This window comes from Lontra canadensis, unplaced genomic scaffold (assembly GCF_010015895.1).
Source record: "Lontra canadensis isolate GAN:19392208 unplaced genomic scaffold, GSC_riverotter_1.0 scaffold177, whole genome shotgun sequence".
Taxonomy (NCBI): domain Eukaryota; kingdom Metazoa; phylum Chordata; class Mammalia; order Carnivora; family Mustelidae; genus Lontra; species Lontra canadensis.
Genome location: NW_022631171.1, coordinates 1,352,411 through 1,371,475, shown reverse-complemented (window position 1 = coordinate 1,371,475; position 19,065 = coordinate 1,352,411). Strand labels below are relative to the sequence as shown.

The 19,065-nt window shown below is 37.1% G+C and overlaps 1 protein-coding gene across 1 annotated transcript in view; it reads left to right on the top strand.

Annotated features, from left to right (window-relative positions):
* Window positions 1–1,041, top strand: part of LYPLA1 (lysophospholipase 1) — a 44,001-nt gene extending 42,960 nt beyond the window's left edge. Inside the window, exon 9 of the mRNA XM_032846590.1 lies at window positions 694–1,041. Coding sequence (XP_032702481.1) covers window positions 694–747 — 54 coding nt within the window. The 3' untranslated portion in view covers window positions 748–1,041. The remainder of the gene's footprint in view (window positions 1–693) is intronic.
* Window positions 1,042–19,065: the final 18,024 nt, after the last annotated feature.

Genomic DNA, 19,065 nt, shown 5'->3' with positions numbered 1-19,065 from the left:
ACATGCAGGAGTCTTATAGAAACTTTTTTTTTTTTAAATGAATACTTGATATATTCTTTTTTATCTTTTATAGGTACATGTTGTCTTTCAAATGGTTGCTTGTATGTAAATCCTTATGAAAGGCACAAAATATTTTATGCTACGAATTTAGCGTTTCATTTTAACGAGGGAAGGTTAAAATCTAGGTTTTTCTACCTGTGGTTAGTTGACCATAATTGTGCCCTTACCGATATTTCTCTGGATAGGTTTTGTTACTTTTTTTTTTTTTTAAAGATTTTTTTTAAAATCTTTTTTTAAAATCTTTACGAGAGGACCCTGGGATCATGACCTGAGCCGAAGGCAGCGGCCTAACCCACTGAGCCACCCAGGCGCCCTCAGGTTTTGTTACTTCTAAGCCCCTTTCTCTCCACCTGTGTTTTTTGTTCAGCTATAGCAAAGTGCAGACCATTTTCATAGGACTGCATAATAGTTGGGAGCGATTGTTTGAATGTACAGTTATAATCCTAATCACAGGAAATGTTCTGAAATTTCTGTTGAACCCTAATTTTTCTGTTACAACTTTTCATTTAATTGACGTAGTGATAATGTGGTTTTACCTTACCTAGATACACCACACATTTAGTTGGTGGTATTTTAGTAGGGATTTAATTTCTGATTTTGTAACTGCTTATTAAATCACTTTATTCCAAACAGGAAATGATGGATATCAAGCAGTTCATTGATAAACTTCTACCTCCAGTTGATTGACGTCACTAAGAGGCCTTGTGTAGAAGTGTACACCAGCATCATTGTAGTAGCGTATAAACCTTTTCCTGTGCCCAATCTTGAAACTTCTAATGTTTGCAGTGTTCAAATGTTTTGCAAATACCCACCAATGACACAGACTACATAATACTCTCTACTTGTGGGAAATATGGTCTTTTAAGTTTCTATACATGTATTTGTATAATAGGATTCAGAATATACTAGTATTAAATTGGTGAAGCAGCTAAGCTTCTTTTTCCCAAATGTAATTCAGCAAAATAAAATACTGTAACCAGATTTTTTTATTACATCATTTGACAATTATTAGTATGCTTAATGAAAATTTGTTCAGGTATAAATGAGCAGTTAAGATATAAATGATTTTTGCATGCTGTGACTTAGTCTATGGGCTTACTCCAAAATTACTTAGTCACCGTGCATTATCTGTATTTTTATAAATGTATTCGTTATATACTTAATGATTGTAATACATAATAAGAATGAGGTGTTACTACATTATTCCCAATAATAGGGATAATGCTTCTTCAGTAAAGAGTAATATTCCTCTGTTAAGTTGATGGCCCTTTTAATTTGGGGACCAGGCTTTATTTTCCCTGATACCATTTCTATTTAATATTTTTTTTCCTCTCTAAAAATACATTCTTTTTTTTAATCCTTCATAACAAACCAAATATTGCTTCCTTGCCATAGACATTTGCTACCAGTACATGCTGTAATTTGACATTTTGAATCACAGATTTGATGGTATTTAAAATGTATTTACTCTTACATAAAGAAACCTTTAAACTTTCTACACTTATTTCTTAAACTGCACCTTAGTCCACAGTTAGGCCTATATAGTCACTAGAATCTTCAGTCTAGATAATGGGAATAATTCTGTGGTTGTATTTTTCTGTAATTAACTGAAAGAATATGTAGGTCATATTCTAGTATGTCCTGAAATATTTAAGACATCTTAAAAACTAATTTCTAAGATGATTTGCTCTAAGATGATTCTCCTTGAGCATAGTTTTAGTTTACTTGTTTTGTAGATATGTTTGAAACCAACTACTGTAGAAAATAAACAGTCCATTAGAAAAATTTGCTTTATTTTTATCTGCCAATGAACTTATTTGAAAACTTCACTTTAGTCAGGTGGGTGTTTTGTTTTGGTTTTTTTTTTTTTAGTTTTTTGTGCAAAATAAAATAGCAATTACTTGATTTTAAGTAGTTGAATTTTTCAGATTATTGGTAAAGATTATTGGAGAACAAATTTATGGGTGATAAAGATTAATCACAACTCAATACATATGGTATAGTTACAACAGTTTAATATGTAGCAAAAATGTATACTTGATATTTCTAAACTGTTGGTAATTTTTCTGCTGTATTCCAACTGACTAAAACAATGTTAGGAATGCATCTTTATAAATGGGTGCTAATTGATAATGGAAATAATTTAGTAATGGACTGTGTAGAATGTTAATAATGAAGCCATATGTTTATGTCTGGATTTAAAAATTTTAAACAATCATTTAATAAGTCATTTTGCTTTACCTTGAGGAATAAAAATTATTGTTTTAGTTATACAAATCAGCAAGATCTAACTTATAGCAAGAAATATTCCGTTGAAATGTGCTGTCATGTGGGAAAATGTAAATCTTTTTCATGGTTTCTACCAGTGTGAAATAAAATTGAATTCTGAGTTTTCTGTGACTGCTTTCTCATACTATTTTTAATATTTGGGTTTACCTTTGAATGGTTGTCTATACTGAAAAGGGGGAAAATGTCAATGCAATCATAACATACATTCAAGAGAGAATTTTTGATGATGGTATGGTTGATCTGGAATAGAACAAGGCATGAGAAAAGCTTCTCTTGTTACTCAATTTGAATAAGCTAAAAAAGTATTCCTAAATTTGGTTTTGTGTTTCTAACGTGTTTAAGAGAAGTTTTGTTTGCTGTTTCCAAGCCTCCTCCTCTCATGCAGTATTCATGGGATTTTTAAATTAGTGTCATGAGGCAGTATCTAAATAATTTTTTCTCCTCTTATTTCACGGTTGACTTATCGCATTTCCCAATAAAGGAATCCTTTCTGTCCCGTCTCTTAAGCAGTCCTTCACTTTCTGCTTCTGAGTACTTAAAATTGACCAGCTCATTTTTTTGTGAGGGAGCTTGTTCTGTTTTTGGATCACCCTAATGGTTAGGGAGTTCTGTATACTAAAATATTGTATGCAACTTTCAGACTTCATAACAGCATCTTATTTCATATGGTAAAGTTTTATTTTGTCATCCTTTCTCAACTATTGTGTTCACAGTTAGATGTGGTCAGTGTGGTATTGTTAATCTCTATTGGCAGCATTAGTGTCTTATGTATATATAAATAATTGAGGAATTTGTCTACTATTGCAATCAGTGTTATGGATATTTTTTAAAGTAGGTACATGATGAGCTCCTGGCTAGTTTAGTCAGTAGAGCATGTGACTTTTGATGTTGAGGTGAGTTCAAGCCCCATGTTGGCTTAGAGTTGAATTTTTAAAAAAAGGTAAAAGTAGATACATGACATATTTCCACCCTCTAACAACATACTACTTTATTTTGTAAAAATTACTACAGTATGAACAGTAATTTAAGTAGTTGAGATATTCTAGTCACTATACTAAACATTTTACATTCTTTATTAGTGTAATCCTCACATCAACTTTATCTTTGCTTTATAGGAAAAACTGATAGCTAGAGGGATGAACTGTTTGCCTATACTTAGAGAGCTATTATGTGTAACAGCCGGGATTCAGAGTGTTGTGCCTGACTCCATGGTCTGCTACCTTGCTCTTTGCCCTTGTGAGGTAATTTAAATGCTGTAAACAAATAAAAAAGCTTATTCCATATAATTCAGAATGCTTAGAAGTAACTAAACTAGGGTAAGAACCAGCTTACCATAAAGAAATTACAATCTCCAGTGTCCAGAGAGAACTGAAAAAGAAACTAAAAACCCGCATGGTATACCTAACTTTGGGGCTCAGAAAATAACTCACCGTCGTACAGCCAGGACCCTTATAAGGGCTGCACTCTGTCCACAAAGTGAACTAGAAAAACATTCAGCCTCTTCAGGAAGGAAGGGAAAACTTACCTATTTTGGCCAGGGCCCTGTATTAGAAGAGGAAGCTTTTCCCTTGACAATGTTTAACTAGGATTTTGTATTAATATATATTTGGATTTTGAATTTATACTATTTCTGTGGCCTGGAAAACAAGCTCATAAGTTAACATCAAGAATCTCCTTGAACTAGATCTGCCTCTTGAGCATTTGGAAGAAGCAAGGTCTTTATGGACAGTGACATCCTTAATCTAGGCAGCATAAATTTAGTCTGCTGAGAGTGAGCTCAACTCCCCCCAAATTCAAACCATAGGAGGGAACAGTCTGCCTGCCATAAATGACACCAGGTGACAAAAAAGCTAAAAATCATTAGACTCTTGGGAACTTGAAGAAACAAAGTGTGAGGGGTGCCTGGGTGGCTCAGTGGGTTAAGCCTCTTGACTTCAGCTCGGGTCATGATCTCAGGGTCCTGGGATCGAGCCCCACATCGGGCTCTTTGCTCAGTGGGGAGCCTGCTTCCCCTTTCTCTCTATGCCTGCCTCTCTGCCTACTTGTGATCTCTGTCTGTCAAATAAATGAATAAAAAAATTCAAAAAACAAAGTATGAGTGTTAGGCTGAGACAAAAGAATCAAGTGTAAACACAGTATCAGAAATTACAAATTGGAAAAAAATTTTCGAGAAATGAAAAACAGTCACTCAAGTAAAATATTTCAAATGAGAAGCATTATTTATGATAAAATATTTGAAATAATGTGGAATTACAAAGCCCTTTCAAAACAAACTATCATACATCTATATAATGGGATGCTGCACAGCTATAAAGAAGAAATGAGGGTGCACTGTACTAATTTGGCAAGGATTCAGAGTACATTATTGATGGGAAAATAGTGTAAAAACTAAAAAGGGTGGAGGAAATAAGACCTATATTTGACTTGGTTAGAATTTACATTTGTAAAACCAAATTGCTAGAAGGATATTAAGAATCCAATAAAAGTGGTTATAGAGCATGAATGGGGAAGGAATGAGATGGGTAAGGACTGGAGAGGAATTAGCCTGTTCTGAGTATCCTTTTTTTGTATTTGTTTATTTTTTTATGGTAAAATAAAATTTACCATTTTAACTATTGTGAATATATACTTCAGGTATTAAGTACATCACCATCATCCATCTCCACACTGTCAGGTTCCCCAGACTGAACCCTCATACTCCTTATTGTTCAGATTTTGAATTGTGTTAATGTATGACCTACACAATATAAATGGATGAGTTAAACTGTCATATGGGACACAAGAGAATTGTGTCTGAAATGGTGTGTGAAAGTTCTAAGGAATTTTCTCAGGAGAAATCCTAGCAAGCAAAAGGAAGGGTAAGAAATTAGAAAAATAAAATTAAGAGGTCCAAAATAAAGTTTAATGGAAGTTGCAGAAGAGAACAGAGTGAGAGAGAAGCAACATGTGAGGGTAAAATGGCTGAAATTTTTCCAGGAAGGGTAAGAAACCTCAGATTTAGGAAGCAAAATGATTTACTAACAGGATAAACTAAATCCCTAATGAGACATTTCATGGTAGAAAGCACAACTGACCACCATAGAAAAAGATCATAATAGCAGCTAGGAAGAGCCTACTTAAACTGTCATATACAGTACACTTAAAAATAATGTCGGGTTGTCTGTGTGACTCAGTCCTTAAGTGTCTGACTTCAGCTCAGCTCATGATCCCAGGGTCCTGGGATGGAGCTCCGCATCGGCCTCCCTGCTCCTTGGGAAGCCTACTTCTCCCTCCCATTCCCCTTGCTTGTGTTCCCTCTTTTGCTGTGTCTCTGCCAAGTAAGTAAAATCTTAAAAAAAAAAAAAAAACCAATTTTTTTTTTTTTTTTTTTTTTTTTTTTTTAGTAATAATGCCAGAGGGACACCTGGGTGGCCCAGTCAGTTAAGCATCTGCCTTAGGCTCAAGTCCCGCATTGGGCTCCCTGCTGAGCAGGGAGCCTGCTTCTCCCTCTCCATGCTGCTCTCCCTGCTTGTGCTCGCTCGCTCTCTCTCTTTCTCTCTGACAAATAAATAAAATCTTTAAAAAAAAAATACCAGAGTCAGAATAACGGAATAATACCAGTTGTAAAGAAAATGGCAATTTGGAACTTTCTACATAGGCAAACTCATTTAAGAGAAGAGCAAAAGAAAACCATTTTTAAAAGATTTTATGTATGTATTTGAGAGGGCATGAGCAGGGGGTGGGGGGAAAAGCAAAGGGGGAGGGAAAAGCAAACTCCCCACTGAGCAGGGAGCCCCTACACAGGGTTTGATCCCAGGACCCTGAGATCGTGACTTGAGCCGAAGGCAGATGCTTAACTGACTGGGCCACCCAGGCACACCAAAAGAAAACCATTTATAAGTAAGTAGAAAGTTTATAAGGAAGCGCATACTGACAGACCTTTGAAAGATGCTCTTTCAGAGGAAGGAAAAGGATCCAGAGGAAAGGAGAGCTACAAGCAATGGGGAACAACGGTGATAAACGTTTGAGTAACTAGAGAAGCATTGATTGCATAAAATTAATACAAATTTGCGAGCTGAAACATTAGATAAAAATAAAGTACGTACAAAAGAATATAAAATTGGGGACACCTGGGTGACTCAGTTGTTAAGCATCTGCCTTCAGTTCAGGTCATTATCCCAAGGTTCCGGGATCGAGTTCTGCTTTAGGCTCCCTGTTTGGCAGGAAGCCTGCTTCTCCCTCTCCCACTCCCCCGATTATGTTCTCTCTCTCGTGTGTGTCTCTGTCAAATAAATAAAATCTTTAAAAATATATATAAAATTGTATTTTATATACCAACAATATTTATAACTGCTCAACAGAAAAAAGTACTTACATGTAAATTAACAAATCATGTACACGATTTGGAGGCTGAAAACTACAAAAGAGTGATGAAAGACATCAAAGGAGATCTAAATAAATGGGAATCTATATCATGTCCATGGATTAGAGGACTTAACATAGTAAAGATGTTTAATTCTCCCCAAATTGATAGTTTAATGCAATTCCCATTAGAAACCCAGCAAGATTGTTACAGCTATACACAAGATTATTCTAAATTTATATGGAAGGGTCAAGGAACAAGAATACTTAAACTATTGAAAAAGGAATTGGGAGGGGAGCCTGGATGGTTCAGTTGGTTGAGTGTCTGACTCTTGGTTTTGGTTCAGGTCATGATCTCATGGGTCTTGAGATCAAGCCATGCTTAGGACTCTGCTCTCAGTGGGAAGTCTGCTTGAGATTCTCATTCTCTGCCCCTCCTCCTGCTTGCTTTCTTCTCACTTTCTCTCTCTAAAAATAAATATATCTTTTATAAAAACAAAGTGGGAGAAATCTTTCAAATTTCAAGAAATTATATAGTAACAAAACTATGTGGTATTATTGGCAGAGAGACAGACACAAGAGGAACTGAACAAAATGCAGCAGAAATAGCCCCACACAAGAGCAGCCAAGTGATTTTTGACAAAGGTACAAAAACAACTCAATAGGGGAATGATAGTCTTTTAACAAATGGTATTGGGGCAACTGGATATCGATAGACCAAAAAAGTGAACCTAAATCTCCTACTGTATACATAAGTTAATTCCGTATAATGAATTATGGATTTAAATGTCAAACATAAAATTATAAAAATTCTACAAGAAAACACAGGAGAAAATCTCGGGATGTTGGGCTTGAAGTGTTTCTCAATAAGACACCAAAGTAAAGACACCTAAAAGAAAAAAATTTAATTGGACTGCATCAAAATTTAAAACATTTTTGCTCTTTCAAAGCCCCTGTTAAGAGGATGAAAAGACAAGCTAAGACTGGGAGAAAATATCTCCAAACCACAAATCCACATGCACAGCTGGTACAATACATAAAAGAACTTTCAAAACTCAACAGTATTAAAAAAAAAAGACAAAACCACACACACACAAAATAGGCAAAAAAACCACGAAGAGACTCTACCTAGATGGGAAATAAGCACATGAAATATATTTAGCCTTACTAAACCATTAAGGAAAGAGTAAAACCACAATGGAATTATCACTATATACCTATTAGAACAAATAAAATTTAAAAAGGCAATGGCAAATGCCAATGATTCAGAGAACTCAAATCTCTCATACGTGGCTGGTGGGAATGTAAAGTGGCATAACCACTTTGAAAATTTTGGTAGTTTCTTTAAAATCTATATATAATAGTTATCGTATGACCCAGCAGTTGTACTCTTGGGGATTTATGCCAGAGAAAGGAAAACTTACATCTACACAAAAACCCATACATGATTATTTGTAGCAATTTTATTCATAATATCCAAAAAGTAGAAAGAAAATTATGGTACAATCATACCATTGAATACTACTTGGCAATAAAAAGGAATGAATTACTGATATACACAACAATTTTGCTGGATCTCAATGTCATTATGCTGAGTAAAAATGGCTAATCTTCAATAGTCACATATGGTCTGATTTTATATAACTTTGTCAAAATGATAAAATTATAGAAATGGAAAACAGTGAGTGGCAGAGATTAGAGATGGTTGGGGAGAAGGTAGGGGGTATGACTATAAAGGGGCATCATGAATGAGATCTTTGCAGTGATGGAATACTAATGTATCTTGATTGTGGTGGTAGTTATATGAATTTATACATGTGATAAAATGAATATGCACACAGAAGTGCCAGTTTTTGGGTTTTGATATTGTATTATAACGAAAGGTGTAAGTATCTCTACAATTTCTTTTCAACCTGTGAATGTTTCAAAAGGTGTTTTTTTTTAATGTACAATGGGAGAGATGATAGAATTTGAACTATTCTATGGTTTGTTCCACTATTTTCTGAGAGTAGATAAGAAATAGTCATTCCCTTTAGATTAGATATTCACAATGTAAAGTCAACTAAAAAAACCAAAACCAGGGGCGCCTGGGTGGCTCAGTGGGTTAGGCCTCTGCCTTCAGCTCAGGTCATGGTCTCAGAGCCCTAGGATCGAGCCCCGCATGGGGCTCTCTGCTCAGCAGGGAGCCTGCTTCCCTTCCTCTCTCTCTCTCTGCCTGCCTCTCTGCCTACTTGTGATCTCTGTCTGTCAAATAAATAAATAAAATCTTTAAAAAAAAAAAAACAAAAAAAAAACCCAAAACCAAACCCAAACAAACCCAAAATACAAAAACATGTATGTAACTTCCAAACCAGGGCGGTGGGGTGGGAGTGAAATAAAGAAAGCTCAATTTAAAAGACAAGGTAGGAGGAAACATGTAAAATGTAGAACAAGATATTTCATGATATGATAGACACAAATCCAAAAATAATAGTAATTTTAATTGTGAGTGGGCTAGATTTGCCAGTAATAAGACAGAAGTTATCATTTTGGACAAAGAATGACATGAAGCTACATTGTAGCTACAAGAGATTCTGTTTAATTACAGAAAGATTGAACATAAAGGGATGGGAAAATGCAAGAAGCAAATACTCCCTAAAGTAAAGTAAAGTAAAGTAAGCTGGCTTATCCTATATTAGTATGATGCGAAGTCAGTTTTGAGTTCATGAACACATGTCTGCACAAACACTTGTACATGGATGTTCATAGCATTATTATTCATACTATTCCAAATGCTCAAAGAACCTAGATGTCTGTCACTGATGAATGGATAGGGATACCAGAAATGGGGCATATCCTTCCGATAGCATAGTTTGCAGCAATAAAAAGGAATGTTATAACATGGGTGAATCCTGAAACATAATGCCAAGTGGTAGAAACGAGTTACAAATGACATCATATTGTATGATTTCTTTTATACGAAAAAACAGAATAGGCAAAACTGTTTTTAAAAATAGACTTTAGGGGCACCTGGGTGGCTCAGTGGGTTAAAGCCTCGGCCTTTGGCTCAGGTCATGATCCTGGAGTCCTGGGATGGAGCCCCACATCGGGCTCTCTGCTCAGCAGGAAGCCTGCTTCCGCTCCTCTCTTTTTGCTTCCCCTCCTCTCTCTTTGCCTGCCTCTACCTACTTGTGATCTCTGTCAGGTAAATAAATAAAATCTTTAAAAAAAAAAAGACTTTAATGTAAAGGGAATTGTTAGGGATAAAAATGATCACTACCTCACGATAAGAGTGGTAATTCTCCGGGGAGATATATTAATTTTTAACATGTATGTACCCAATATAGTCTCAAAGCAGGTAAAACAGAAATGAGGGTGACATCAGTGAAAGAGGTGGGGGAAGGAATGCCAAAGTCCTGTGTCTCCACACAAATACCAAAAACAAACAAACAAAACAAAACCTGACCAAAACTGTCAGAATCCACTTTATGGATCTCTGGAAATTAGTCAAAGTTTTCCACCAAGCAAGTGAATGCGTGAGAAAAACTTGATTGAAACCCAGTACAAAAGTGTTGTGTCATTTTAACTTACTCTTACTTAACCCCCCACTTCTAGGTCTTGAAGATGGAAGTCCATATTCCCAACATAGTTTCCAGATATTGGAGAAAGCAAAGCAGATTTTTGTTTCCAAACAATTGTGGTTGACTCTTATGTGGGTCCTTGAAGGACTAACACAAAGGCTTTTCCCCTCCTTTTACTTTTTCTCTTTTTCTTTTCTTTTCTTTCTTTCTTCTTCTTCTTCTTTTTTTTTTTTTCCTTCCCTAACTCAGAACTCTCTCAGGCTGGAAAAATAGCTACACGGAGGTGATTCCCCCCCAAAATATTTAAATGCAAAGAAACCAGCCACTACCATAGTTGGGGCAAAAATAGATACACTGAAAAACCTGGGAAGAAAAGGCTAGGGAATGAAATGCCTTGGGGGAATAAAGACTTCGAAAAGCTTCCACATATTATAAGTCTAGAAGGCCATGTGCATGAACAGTCAGGGTGCATGTTCAAAAAGACCTGAGAATGCTCTAAGCACTCATCTCTGGCTGATCTTGAAGCCCTGGGCAAGCGAGATATGAAAGTAAAGGCAATGTTTTATGCTTCCCAGCTGAATATTGCAGGCATGCCCCAAGACACATGGAGCCCAGATGTAAGCACTGGGAATTGTTTTGTCCCCAGGCACTGAAGGAAATATCTGTGAAATCACCAGGTGGACAGTAAGCTAAAAGAGACTTAGTGACCACTCATGACAATAAATTTAGTCTTTACCAAAAGGAGTTTAGAGAAGTCACTAAACCGAACACAGTAACTAAACAACGAAAACCAAAACCCTCAACTAACAACAATGATGCTGATTTCCAAAGTTACATTATAATATTAAAAATGTTAAGTTTTCAACAAGAAACAAAGCATGCAAAGAAACAAGAAATTCTAGCCCATTTGCATATACAGTAAAGGAATATTAACATAAACTGCCCTTGAAGATGCCCAGACTTTGGACTCACTAGACAAACACCTCAACTGCCTTAAATATGCTCAAAGAACTAAAGTAAATAATGGATAAAGAACTAAAAGAAACCGAGGTTTGTGGGGAGATGGGGTAACTGGGTGATGGGCATTAAGGAGGGCACTGGATGTTATAAGCAACTGATGAATCACTAAAGTCTACCTTTGAAAGTAATAATAAACTATGTTAATTGAATTTAAATTAAAAAATTTTAAAAAAGAAATCAGGAGTGGGGGGAGGAGTTAAGATGGTGGAGGAAGAGAGGACCCTAAGTTTGTCTGGTCCCTGGAATTCAGCTAGATAGTTATCAAATCATTCTGAACAGGTACGAAATAAATCAAAGATCTGAGAAAAGAGATGCTGCAATTCTACAAATAGAAAAGCTATCACTTTTTGGAAGGTAGGAGGTACAAGGACATGAATCTGGGGCAATATATTGGAGGATAACATGGGGAGGAGCCTGGGTAAGGAGGTTACCACAAAGTATTATAAACAGTGGAACACAAAATCAACTTTTAAAAGCCTACTGGGGTAGGGACCTCCCTGGCTCAAAGGTGCTGAGGTGGCAAAGTGGGGCAGAATTCCAGGTGAGAGAGCATGGTCCAGGGTCCCTGAGGTCACAAGAACGGGGCTACCTGAGTGCAGCAGAGTTCCCAGGCATTGGAGAGGGAAGCTGGCTGAAAATAGTCTAGGCTTTCTGCTTGATGTTGCCATAAACTGTGAACTGCTGCACAGTTGGGTGACTACTCTCTGGGCAGGGACCAAGCAAAAGGCAAAAGAGTGGTGAGACTCCCCCCAATCCCACCCCAGGAGGAGGGCAAGAGTTCATATCACAGAAGTCTGTAAAGTTTAGAGACTGGAAACTGGGTTGCATGCGTGAGGTAAAAGTGCTGTCACAGGCTGGATGAACACAGAATTTAGACAGAAAACAGGGAGATAAGAGTGATTGACTGCTTTTCTGTGAGGACTCACTAAAGAGTGGGGGGCACAAACTTTCAGTACGGCAGCTAGAGATGGTGTGTTGCCATTTTCATCTTTCCAATCTGTGCTGAAAGACTTCAGGGAGCAAAAGAACACCACATAGTGCAATCCTGAGCCACTTACATGGAGCCTGGTCCTCCAGCAAGGGGAGTGCAATTCCCCCAGGGAAAGACACCAAAAAAGCAGCACAACAGGCCCCTCCCCAGGAAGACCAGCAGGAACATCTGGCTAATACCAACTTTACCGATCACACAAAACTGCAGAAGTCCAGGGCTAGGGGAAATCAGTATATAGCATTCATGGTTTTTTTATTATTCTTTAGTTTTTCAGATTTTTAAAAAATTTTTATATATATGTTACATATATAGTTTATATGTGTATATTTTATAATATAAATACATATATTTATATATTATAAAATTATATTTATATGTATTATAAAATATATGTATTTATATAAAAATATATAAAATATATTTTATGTATTTTATGTTTCCATTAGTTGTATTTTATTATATTTTTGTATATACATGTTTTTCTTTCTTCCCTATTTTGTGATCTAGTTTTTTTTTTTTTTTTTTTTAAGATTGTATTTATTTATTTGACAGTGAGAGAGAGAGAGAGTGAGAGCAGGAATATGAGCAGGGGAGTGGAAGAGGAAAAGCAGTCTTCCTGCCAAGCAGGGAACCCGATGCAGGGGCTTGATCCCAGGACCCTGGGATCATGACCCGAGCCAAAGGCAGACACTTAATGAATGAGCCACCCAGGCACCCCCAGATCTAGTTTCTTTTAACAAACAGACCAAAATATACCAAGGATCTGGTTTATTATTTCACTCTGTTTTACTTTTCTATTACTATTATCTGTTTTACTTCTTGTTTGATTTTTTTCTTGTTTTGTTTCTGTTTTCTTCTGGTTTGTTTTTTTTCTGATGTTGTTACATTTGTCTTTCTCTCACTTTCTTTTGTTCCTTTCTGGACATAATGAGAAGTCAGAGAAACTCACTCTAAAAGAGAACATGAGGAAGTACTCCCTGCTGGAGATTTAATCAATATGGATAGAAGTAAGATGTTGGAACTAGAATTCAAAACAACGATTGTAAAGATACTAGCTGGGCTTGAAAAAAAGCATAGAAGACACTAGAGAAACCCTTATTGTAGAAATAAAAGAACTAAAAATCTAATCAGGCTGAAGTTAAAAATGCCATTATTGGGCGCCTGGGTGGCTCAGTGGGTTAAGCCGCTGCCTTCGGCTCGGGTCATGATCTCAGGGTCCTGGGATTGAGTCCCGCCTCGGGCTCTCTGCTCAGCAGGGAGCCTGCTCCCTCCTCTCTCACCGCCTGCCTCTCTGTCTACTTGTGATCTCTCTGTCAAAAAAATAAATAAAATCTTAAAAAAAAATGCCATTATTGAGGTGCAGTAAGAAATGGAGGCTCCAACAGCTGGGATAAATGAGGCAGAAGAGAAAGTCAGTGATATAGAAGACAAAATGATGGAGAATAAGGAAAGTGAGAAAAAGAGAGAAAAACAACTACTGGATTATGAAGTCAGACTTCAAAATCAGTGATACCATAAAGCAAAATAAAATTCAAGTAATAGGGGTCCCAGAAGATGAACAGAGAGAGGGGGGCAGAAGGTTTTTTGAACAAATTATAGCTGAGAACTCCCCTAATCTGGGGAAGGAAACAGACATTCAAGTCCAGGAGAATCCCCCTCAAAATCAGTAAAAACAGGGGTGCCTGGGTGGCTCAGTGGATTAAGCCGCTGCCTTTGGCTCGGGTCATGATCTCAGTGTCCTGGGATCGAGCCCCACGTCGGGCTCTTTGCTCAGCAGGGAGCCTGCTTCTCTCTCTCTCTCTCTGTCTGACTCTCTGCCTACTTGTGATCTCTCTCTCTCTCTCAAATAAATAAATAAAATCTTAAAAAAAAAATCAGTAAAAACAGGTCAATACCTCAACATATAATCGTGAAGCTTGCAAATTTCAGAGATAAAGAGAAAAATAAATGAATAAAATCTTAAAAAATAAAATTATTTCTCCCAATCTGTGACTGAACTTTTCATTCTTAAATGTCTTTTATTTAATTTCTTTATTTATTTTTAAAATGTTCTTTATTTATTTGACAGAGGGAGAGATAGTGAGAGAGGGAATACAAGCAGGGGGACTGGGAGAGGAAGAAGCAGGCTTCCCGCTGAGCAGGGAGCCCAATGTGAGGCTCAATCCCAGGACCCTGGGATCATGACCTGAGCAGCAGGCAGATGCTTAACAACTGAGTCATCCAGCCACCTCACCAACAAATAAACTGAAGCAGTAATCAGAAATCTCCCAACAAGGGTGCCTGGGTGGCTCAGTTGGTTAGGTGTCTGTCTTCGGCTAGAGTCATGATCTCAGTGTCCTGTGACTGGACTGAATGTCAGTCTCCCTACTCAGCAAGGTGTCTGCTTCTTTCTCTCCCTCTGCTTCTCACCCTGCTTGTAATCACTCTCTCTCTCTCTCTCTCTCAAATAAATAAAAATCTTTCAAAAAATCTGCCAACAAACAAGAGTCCAGAGCCAAATGGCCTCCCAGTGGAATTCTACCAAACATTTAAAGAAGAATTAATACCTATTCTTCTGAAACTATTTTGAAAAATAGAAATGGGGGCGCCTGGGTGTTTCAGTGGGTTAAAGCCTCTGCCTTCGGCTCAGATCATGATCCCAGGGTTCTGGGATCGAGCCCCGCATCTGGTTCTCTGCTCATTGGGGAGCCTGCTTCCTCCTCTCTCTCTCTGCCTACTTGTGATCTCTGTCTGTCAAATAAATAAATAAAATCCTTAAAAAATAGAAATGGAAGGAAAACTTCCAAAATCATTTTATGAGGCCAGCATAACCTTGATCCCAAAACCAGAAAAAGACCCCACTAAACTGGATACAGACCAGTATCCTTGATGAACATGAATGCAAAAATTCTCACCAAGATACTATCTAATGGGATCCAACAGTACATTAAAAAGATTGTTCACCACGATCAAGTGGGATTTATTCCTAGACTGCAAGTGTGGTTCCACATCTGCAAATCAATTAATGCGATATACCACATTAATAAAAGAAAGGACAAGAACCATATGATCTTCTCAATAGATGCAAGAAAAAAAAATTGACAAAACACAGCATCCTTTCTTGATAAACACTCTCTGCAGTGTAGGGATGGAAGGAACATACCTGAATATCATCAAAGCCATCTATGTAAAAACCACAGTGAATGTCATCCTCAATGGTGAAAAAACTGAGAGCTTTTCCTTTAAGGTCAGGAACATGACAGGGATGTCCACTCTCACCACTGTTGTTCAACATAGTACTGGAAGTCCTAGCCTCAGCAATCAGACAACAAAAAGAAATAAAAGGCATACAAGTCGGCAAAGTAGTCAAACTTTCACTCTTCGCAGATGACATGATACTTTATGTAGAAAACCCAAAAGGCTCCACCCCCAAATTGCTAGAACTCATACAGGAATTCAGCAAAGTGACAGGATATAAAATCAATGCAGAGAAGTCAGTTGCATTTTTGTACACTAACAATGAGGCAGAAGAAAGAAAAATCAGGGAATCAATCCCATTTACAATTGCACCCAAACTCATAAGACACCCAGGAATAAACCTAACCAAAGACATAAAGCATCTGTACTCTGAAAAGTATAATACGCTTATGAAAGGAATTGAAGAAGACACAAGGAAATGGACAAACATTCCATGCTCATGGTTTGGAAAAACAAATATTGTTAAAATGTCTATGCTACCCAAAGTAATCTTCACATTCAATGCAATCCTTATCAAAATCCCATCAGCATTTTTTCACAAAGCCGGAACAAACAATCCTAAAATTTTTATGGATCCACAAAAGACCCCAAAGAGTGAAAGTAAAGTTGAAAAAGAAAGCCAAAGCTGGAGGCATTACAGTTCTGGACTTCAAGCTGGATTACAGAGCTGTAATCATCAAGACAGTATGATACTGGCACAAAAACAGACACATAGATAATTGGAATAGAATAGAGACCCCAGAAATGGACCCTCAACTCTACAGTCAACTAATCTTTGACAAAGCAAGAAAGAAAATCCAACAGAAAAAAATACAGTCTCTTCCACAAATGGTCTTTGGAAAATTGGATGGCCACATGCAGAAGAATGAAACTGGACCACTTTCTTACACCAAACACAAAAATAAACTCAAAATGGATGAAAGACCTAAATGTGAGATAGGAATCCATCAAAATCCTAGAGGAGAACACAGGCAGCAATTTCTTTTTTTTTTTTTTTTAAGATTTTATTTATTTATTTGACAGAGATCACAAGTAGGCAGAGAGGCAGGCAGAGAGACAGAGAGGAGGAAGCAGGCTCCCCCCTGAGCAGAGAGCCCGATGCGGGGCTCGATCCCAGGACCCCGGGATCATGACCCGAGCCGAAGGCAGCGGCTTAATCCACTGAGCCACCCAGGTGCCCCAGGCAGCAATTTCTTTGACCTCAGCTGCAGCAACTTCTTGCTAGACACATCTCCAAAGGCAACAGAAACAAAAATAAGCATGAACTATTAAGGACTTCATCAGGACAAAAAGTTTTTCCACGGCAAAGGAAAGAGTCAACAAAATGAAAAGGTAACCTACAGAATAGGAGGAGGTATTTGCAGATGTATTATCAGATAAAGGACTGGTATTCAAAATATTTAAAGAACTTATCAAACCCAACACCCAAAAAACAAAAGACCTAATCATAAAATGGGCAGAAGACATGAACAGACAGTTCTCAAGAAAGACACACAAATGGCCAACAGACACATGAAAAAATGCTCAACATCACTCATCATCAGGAAAATACAAATGAAAACCACAATGAGATACCACCTAACACTGGTCAGAATGGCTAAAATTAAAAGTCAGAAAACAACAGAGTTGGTGAGGATGTGGGGAAAGGAGAACGCTCTTACACTATTTGTGGGATGCAAACTGGTATAACCACTCTGGAAAACAGCATGGAGTTTCCTTAAAAAGTTAAAAATGGAGCTACCATAGCACCCAGCCATTGCACTACTAGGTATTTATGCAATGGATACAAGCATAATGATTTGAAGGGACACATGCCCCCCCAGTGTTTATAACAGCAATGGTCACAATAACGAAATTATGGAAAGAGCCCAGATGTCCCTTGACAGATGAATGGATAAAGAAGATGTGTTATATATACACAAAGGAATATTACTCAGCCATCCAAAAGAATGAAATCTTGCCATTTGCAAAGACATGGATGAAACTAGAGGATATTATGCTAAGTGAAATAAGTCAGTCAGAGAAAGAGAAATATAAGATTTCATTCATATGTGGAATTTGAGAAATAAAATAGATGAATATAGGGGAAGGGAAGGAAAAATAAAATGAGATGAAAACAGAGGAAGACAGATCATAAGAGACTCTTAACTATAGAAAAGAAACAGGGCTGCTGGAGGGGAGGTAGGTGAGGGGATGGGGTAACTGGGTGATGTGCATTAAGGAGGGCACTTGATGGAATGAACACTGGGTGATATATACAACTGATGAATCACTGAACTCTACTTCTGAAACTAATAATACACTATACATTAATTAAATTGAATTTAAATAAAAATTTTAGAAAAAGAAACCAGGAGAATAATATCTCAATATGAGTAGAGAGTGTCAACAATAAAGAGACAAAAGTTATGAAAGATTACCAAACAGATATCTGAAACCAAAAGAACAATAATTGAAATGAAATTTCACTACAAGGAATCTACTAAATTGGAGCAGTTAGGAGAATCAGTAGACTTGAATTTAGAACAATTGAAATTAGCTGGTCTGAGGAGCAGAAAAAAAGAATGAGGAAAAAGAAACAGAGTCTAAGTAAGTTGTGGAAAACTATTAAGTGTACCAACATATACACGATGGGAGTCCTAGAAGAAGAAAAGAGAGTCAGAAGGAATCCATGAAGGAATGAATGGCAACTTCCTCCACCCCTGGCACCCACCAAATTTAATGGAAATTAAGAATTTGTACATCCAAGAAGCTTAATGAACTCCAAGTAGAATAAACTCAAAAGACATACACATTCAGTCAACTGAAATCAAACTGTCAAAAGACAGAATTTTGAATGCATCAAGAATGAAGCAACTAAAAAAAAAAAAAAAAAAGAATGAAGCAACTCATCATGTCCACGTTTCCTCAATAAGATTAACAGCCATTTTCTCAGCACAAATTATGGAGGCCAGAAAGCAGTAGGATGTTATACTTAAAATATTGAAAGAAAAAATTTCAATGAACAATTCTTTTTCTGTTTTTAAAGATTTTATTTATTTATTTGACAGAGAGAGAGAGAGAGAGAGAGAAAAGGAACACCAGCAAGGGGAGTGTGAGAGGGAGAAGCAGGCTTCCCCTTGAGCAGGGAGCCCAATGAAGGGCTCAATTCCAGGACCGTGGGATCATGACCTGAGCTGAAGGTAGACACTTAATGACTGAGCCACCCAGGTGCCCCTCAATGAACAATTCTATCTAGCAAAACCATTCTTCAAAAATGGAGTAACTAAAACATTCACATAAACAAAAGCTAAGGCAGTTCAATGCCAATATACTTCCTTGATAAAGGAAGTCCTTCAGGCTGAAATGAAAGGACATTAGACAGTAACTTGAAGCCATATGTAGAAATAAAGAACACCAATAAAGGTACTTATTTAGGTTAATCTAAATGCCCATATTATTGTAATTTTGGCTTGATTTCTACCTCATTTAAAAGACATGCATAAAATATTAAGTATAAGTCTATGTTACTAGGAATACATTTGGTAAAGATTTAATTTGTGAGAACTGCATAAAGGGGGAAGGACA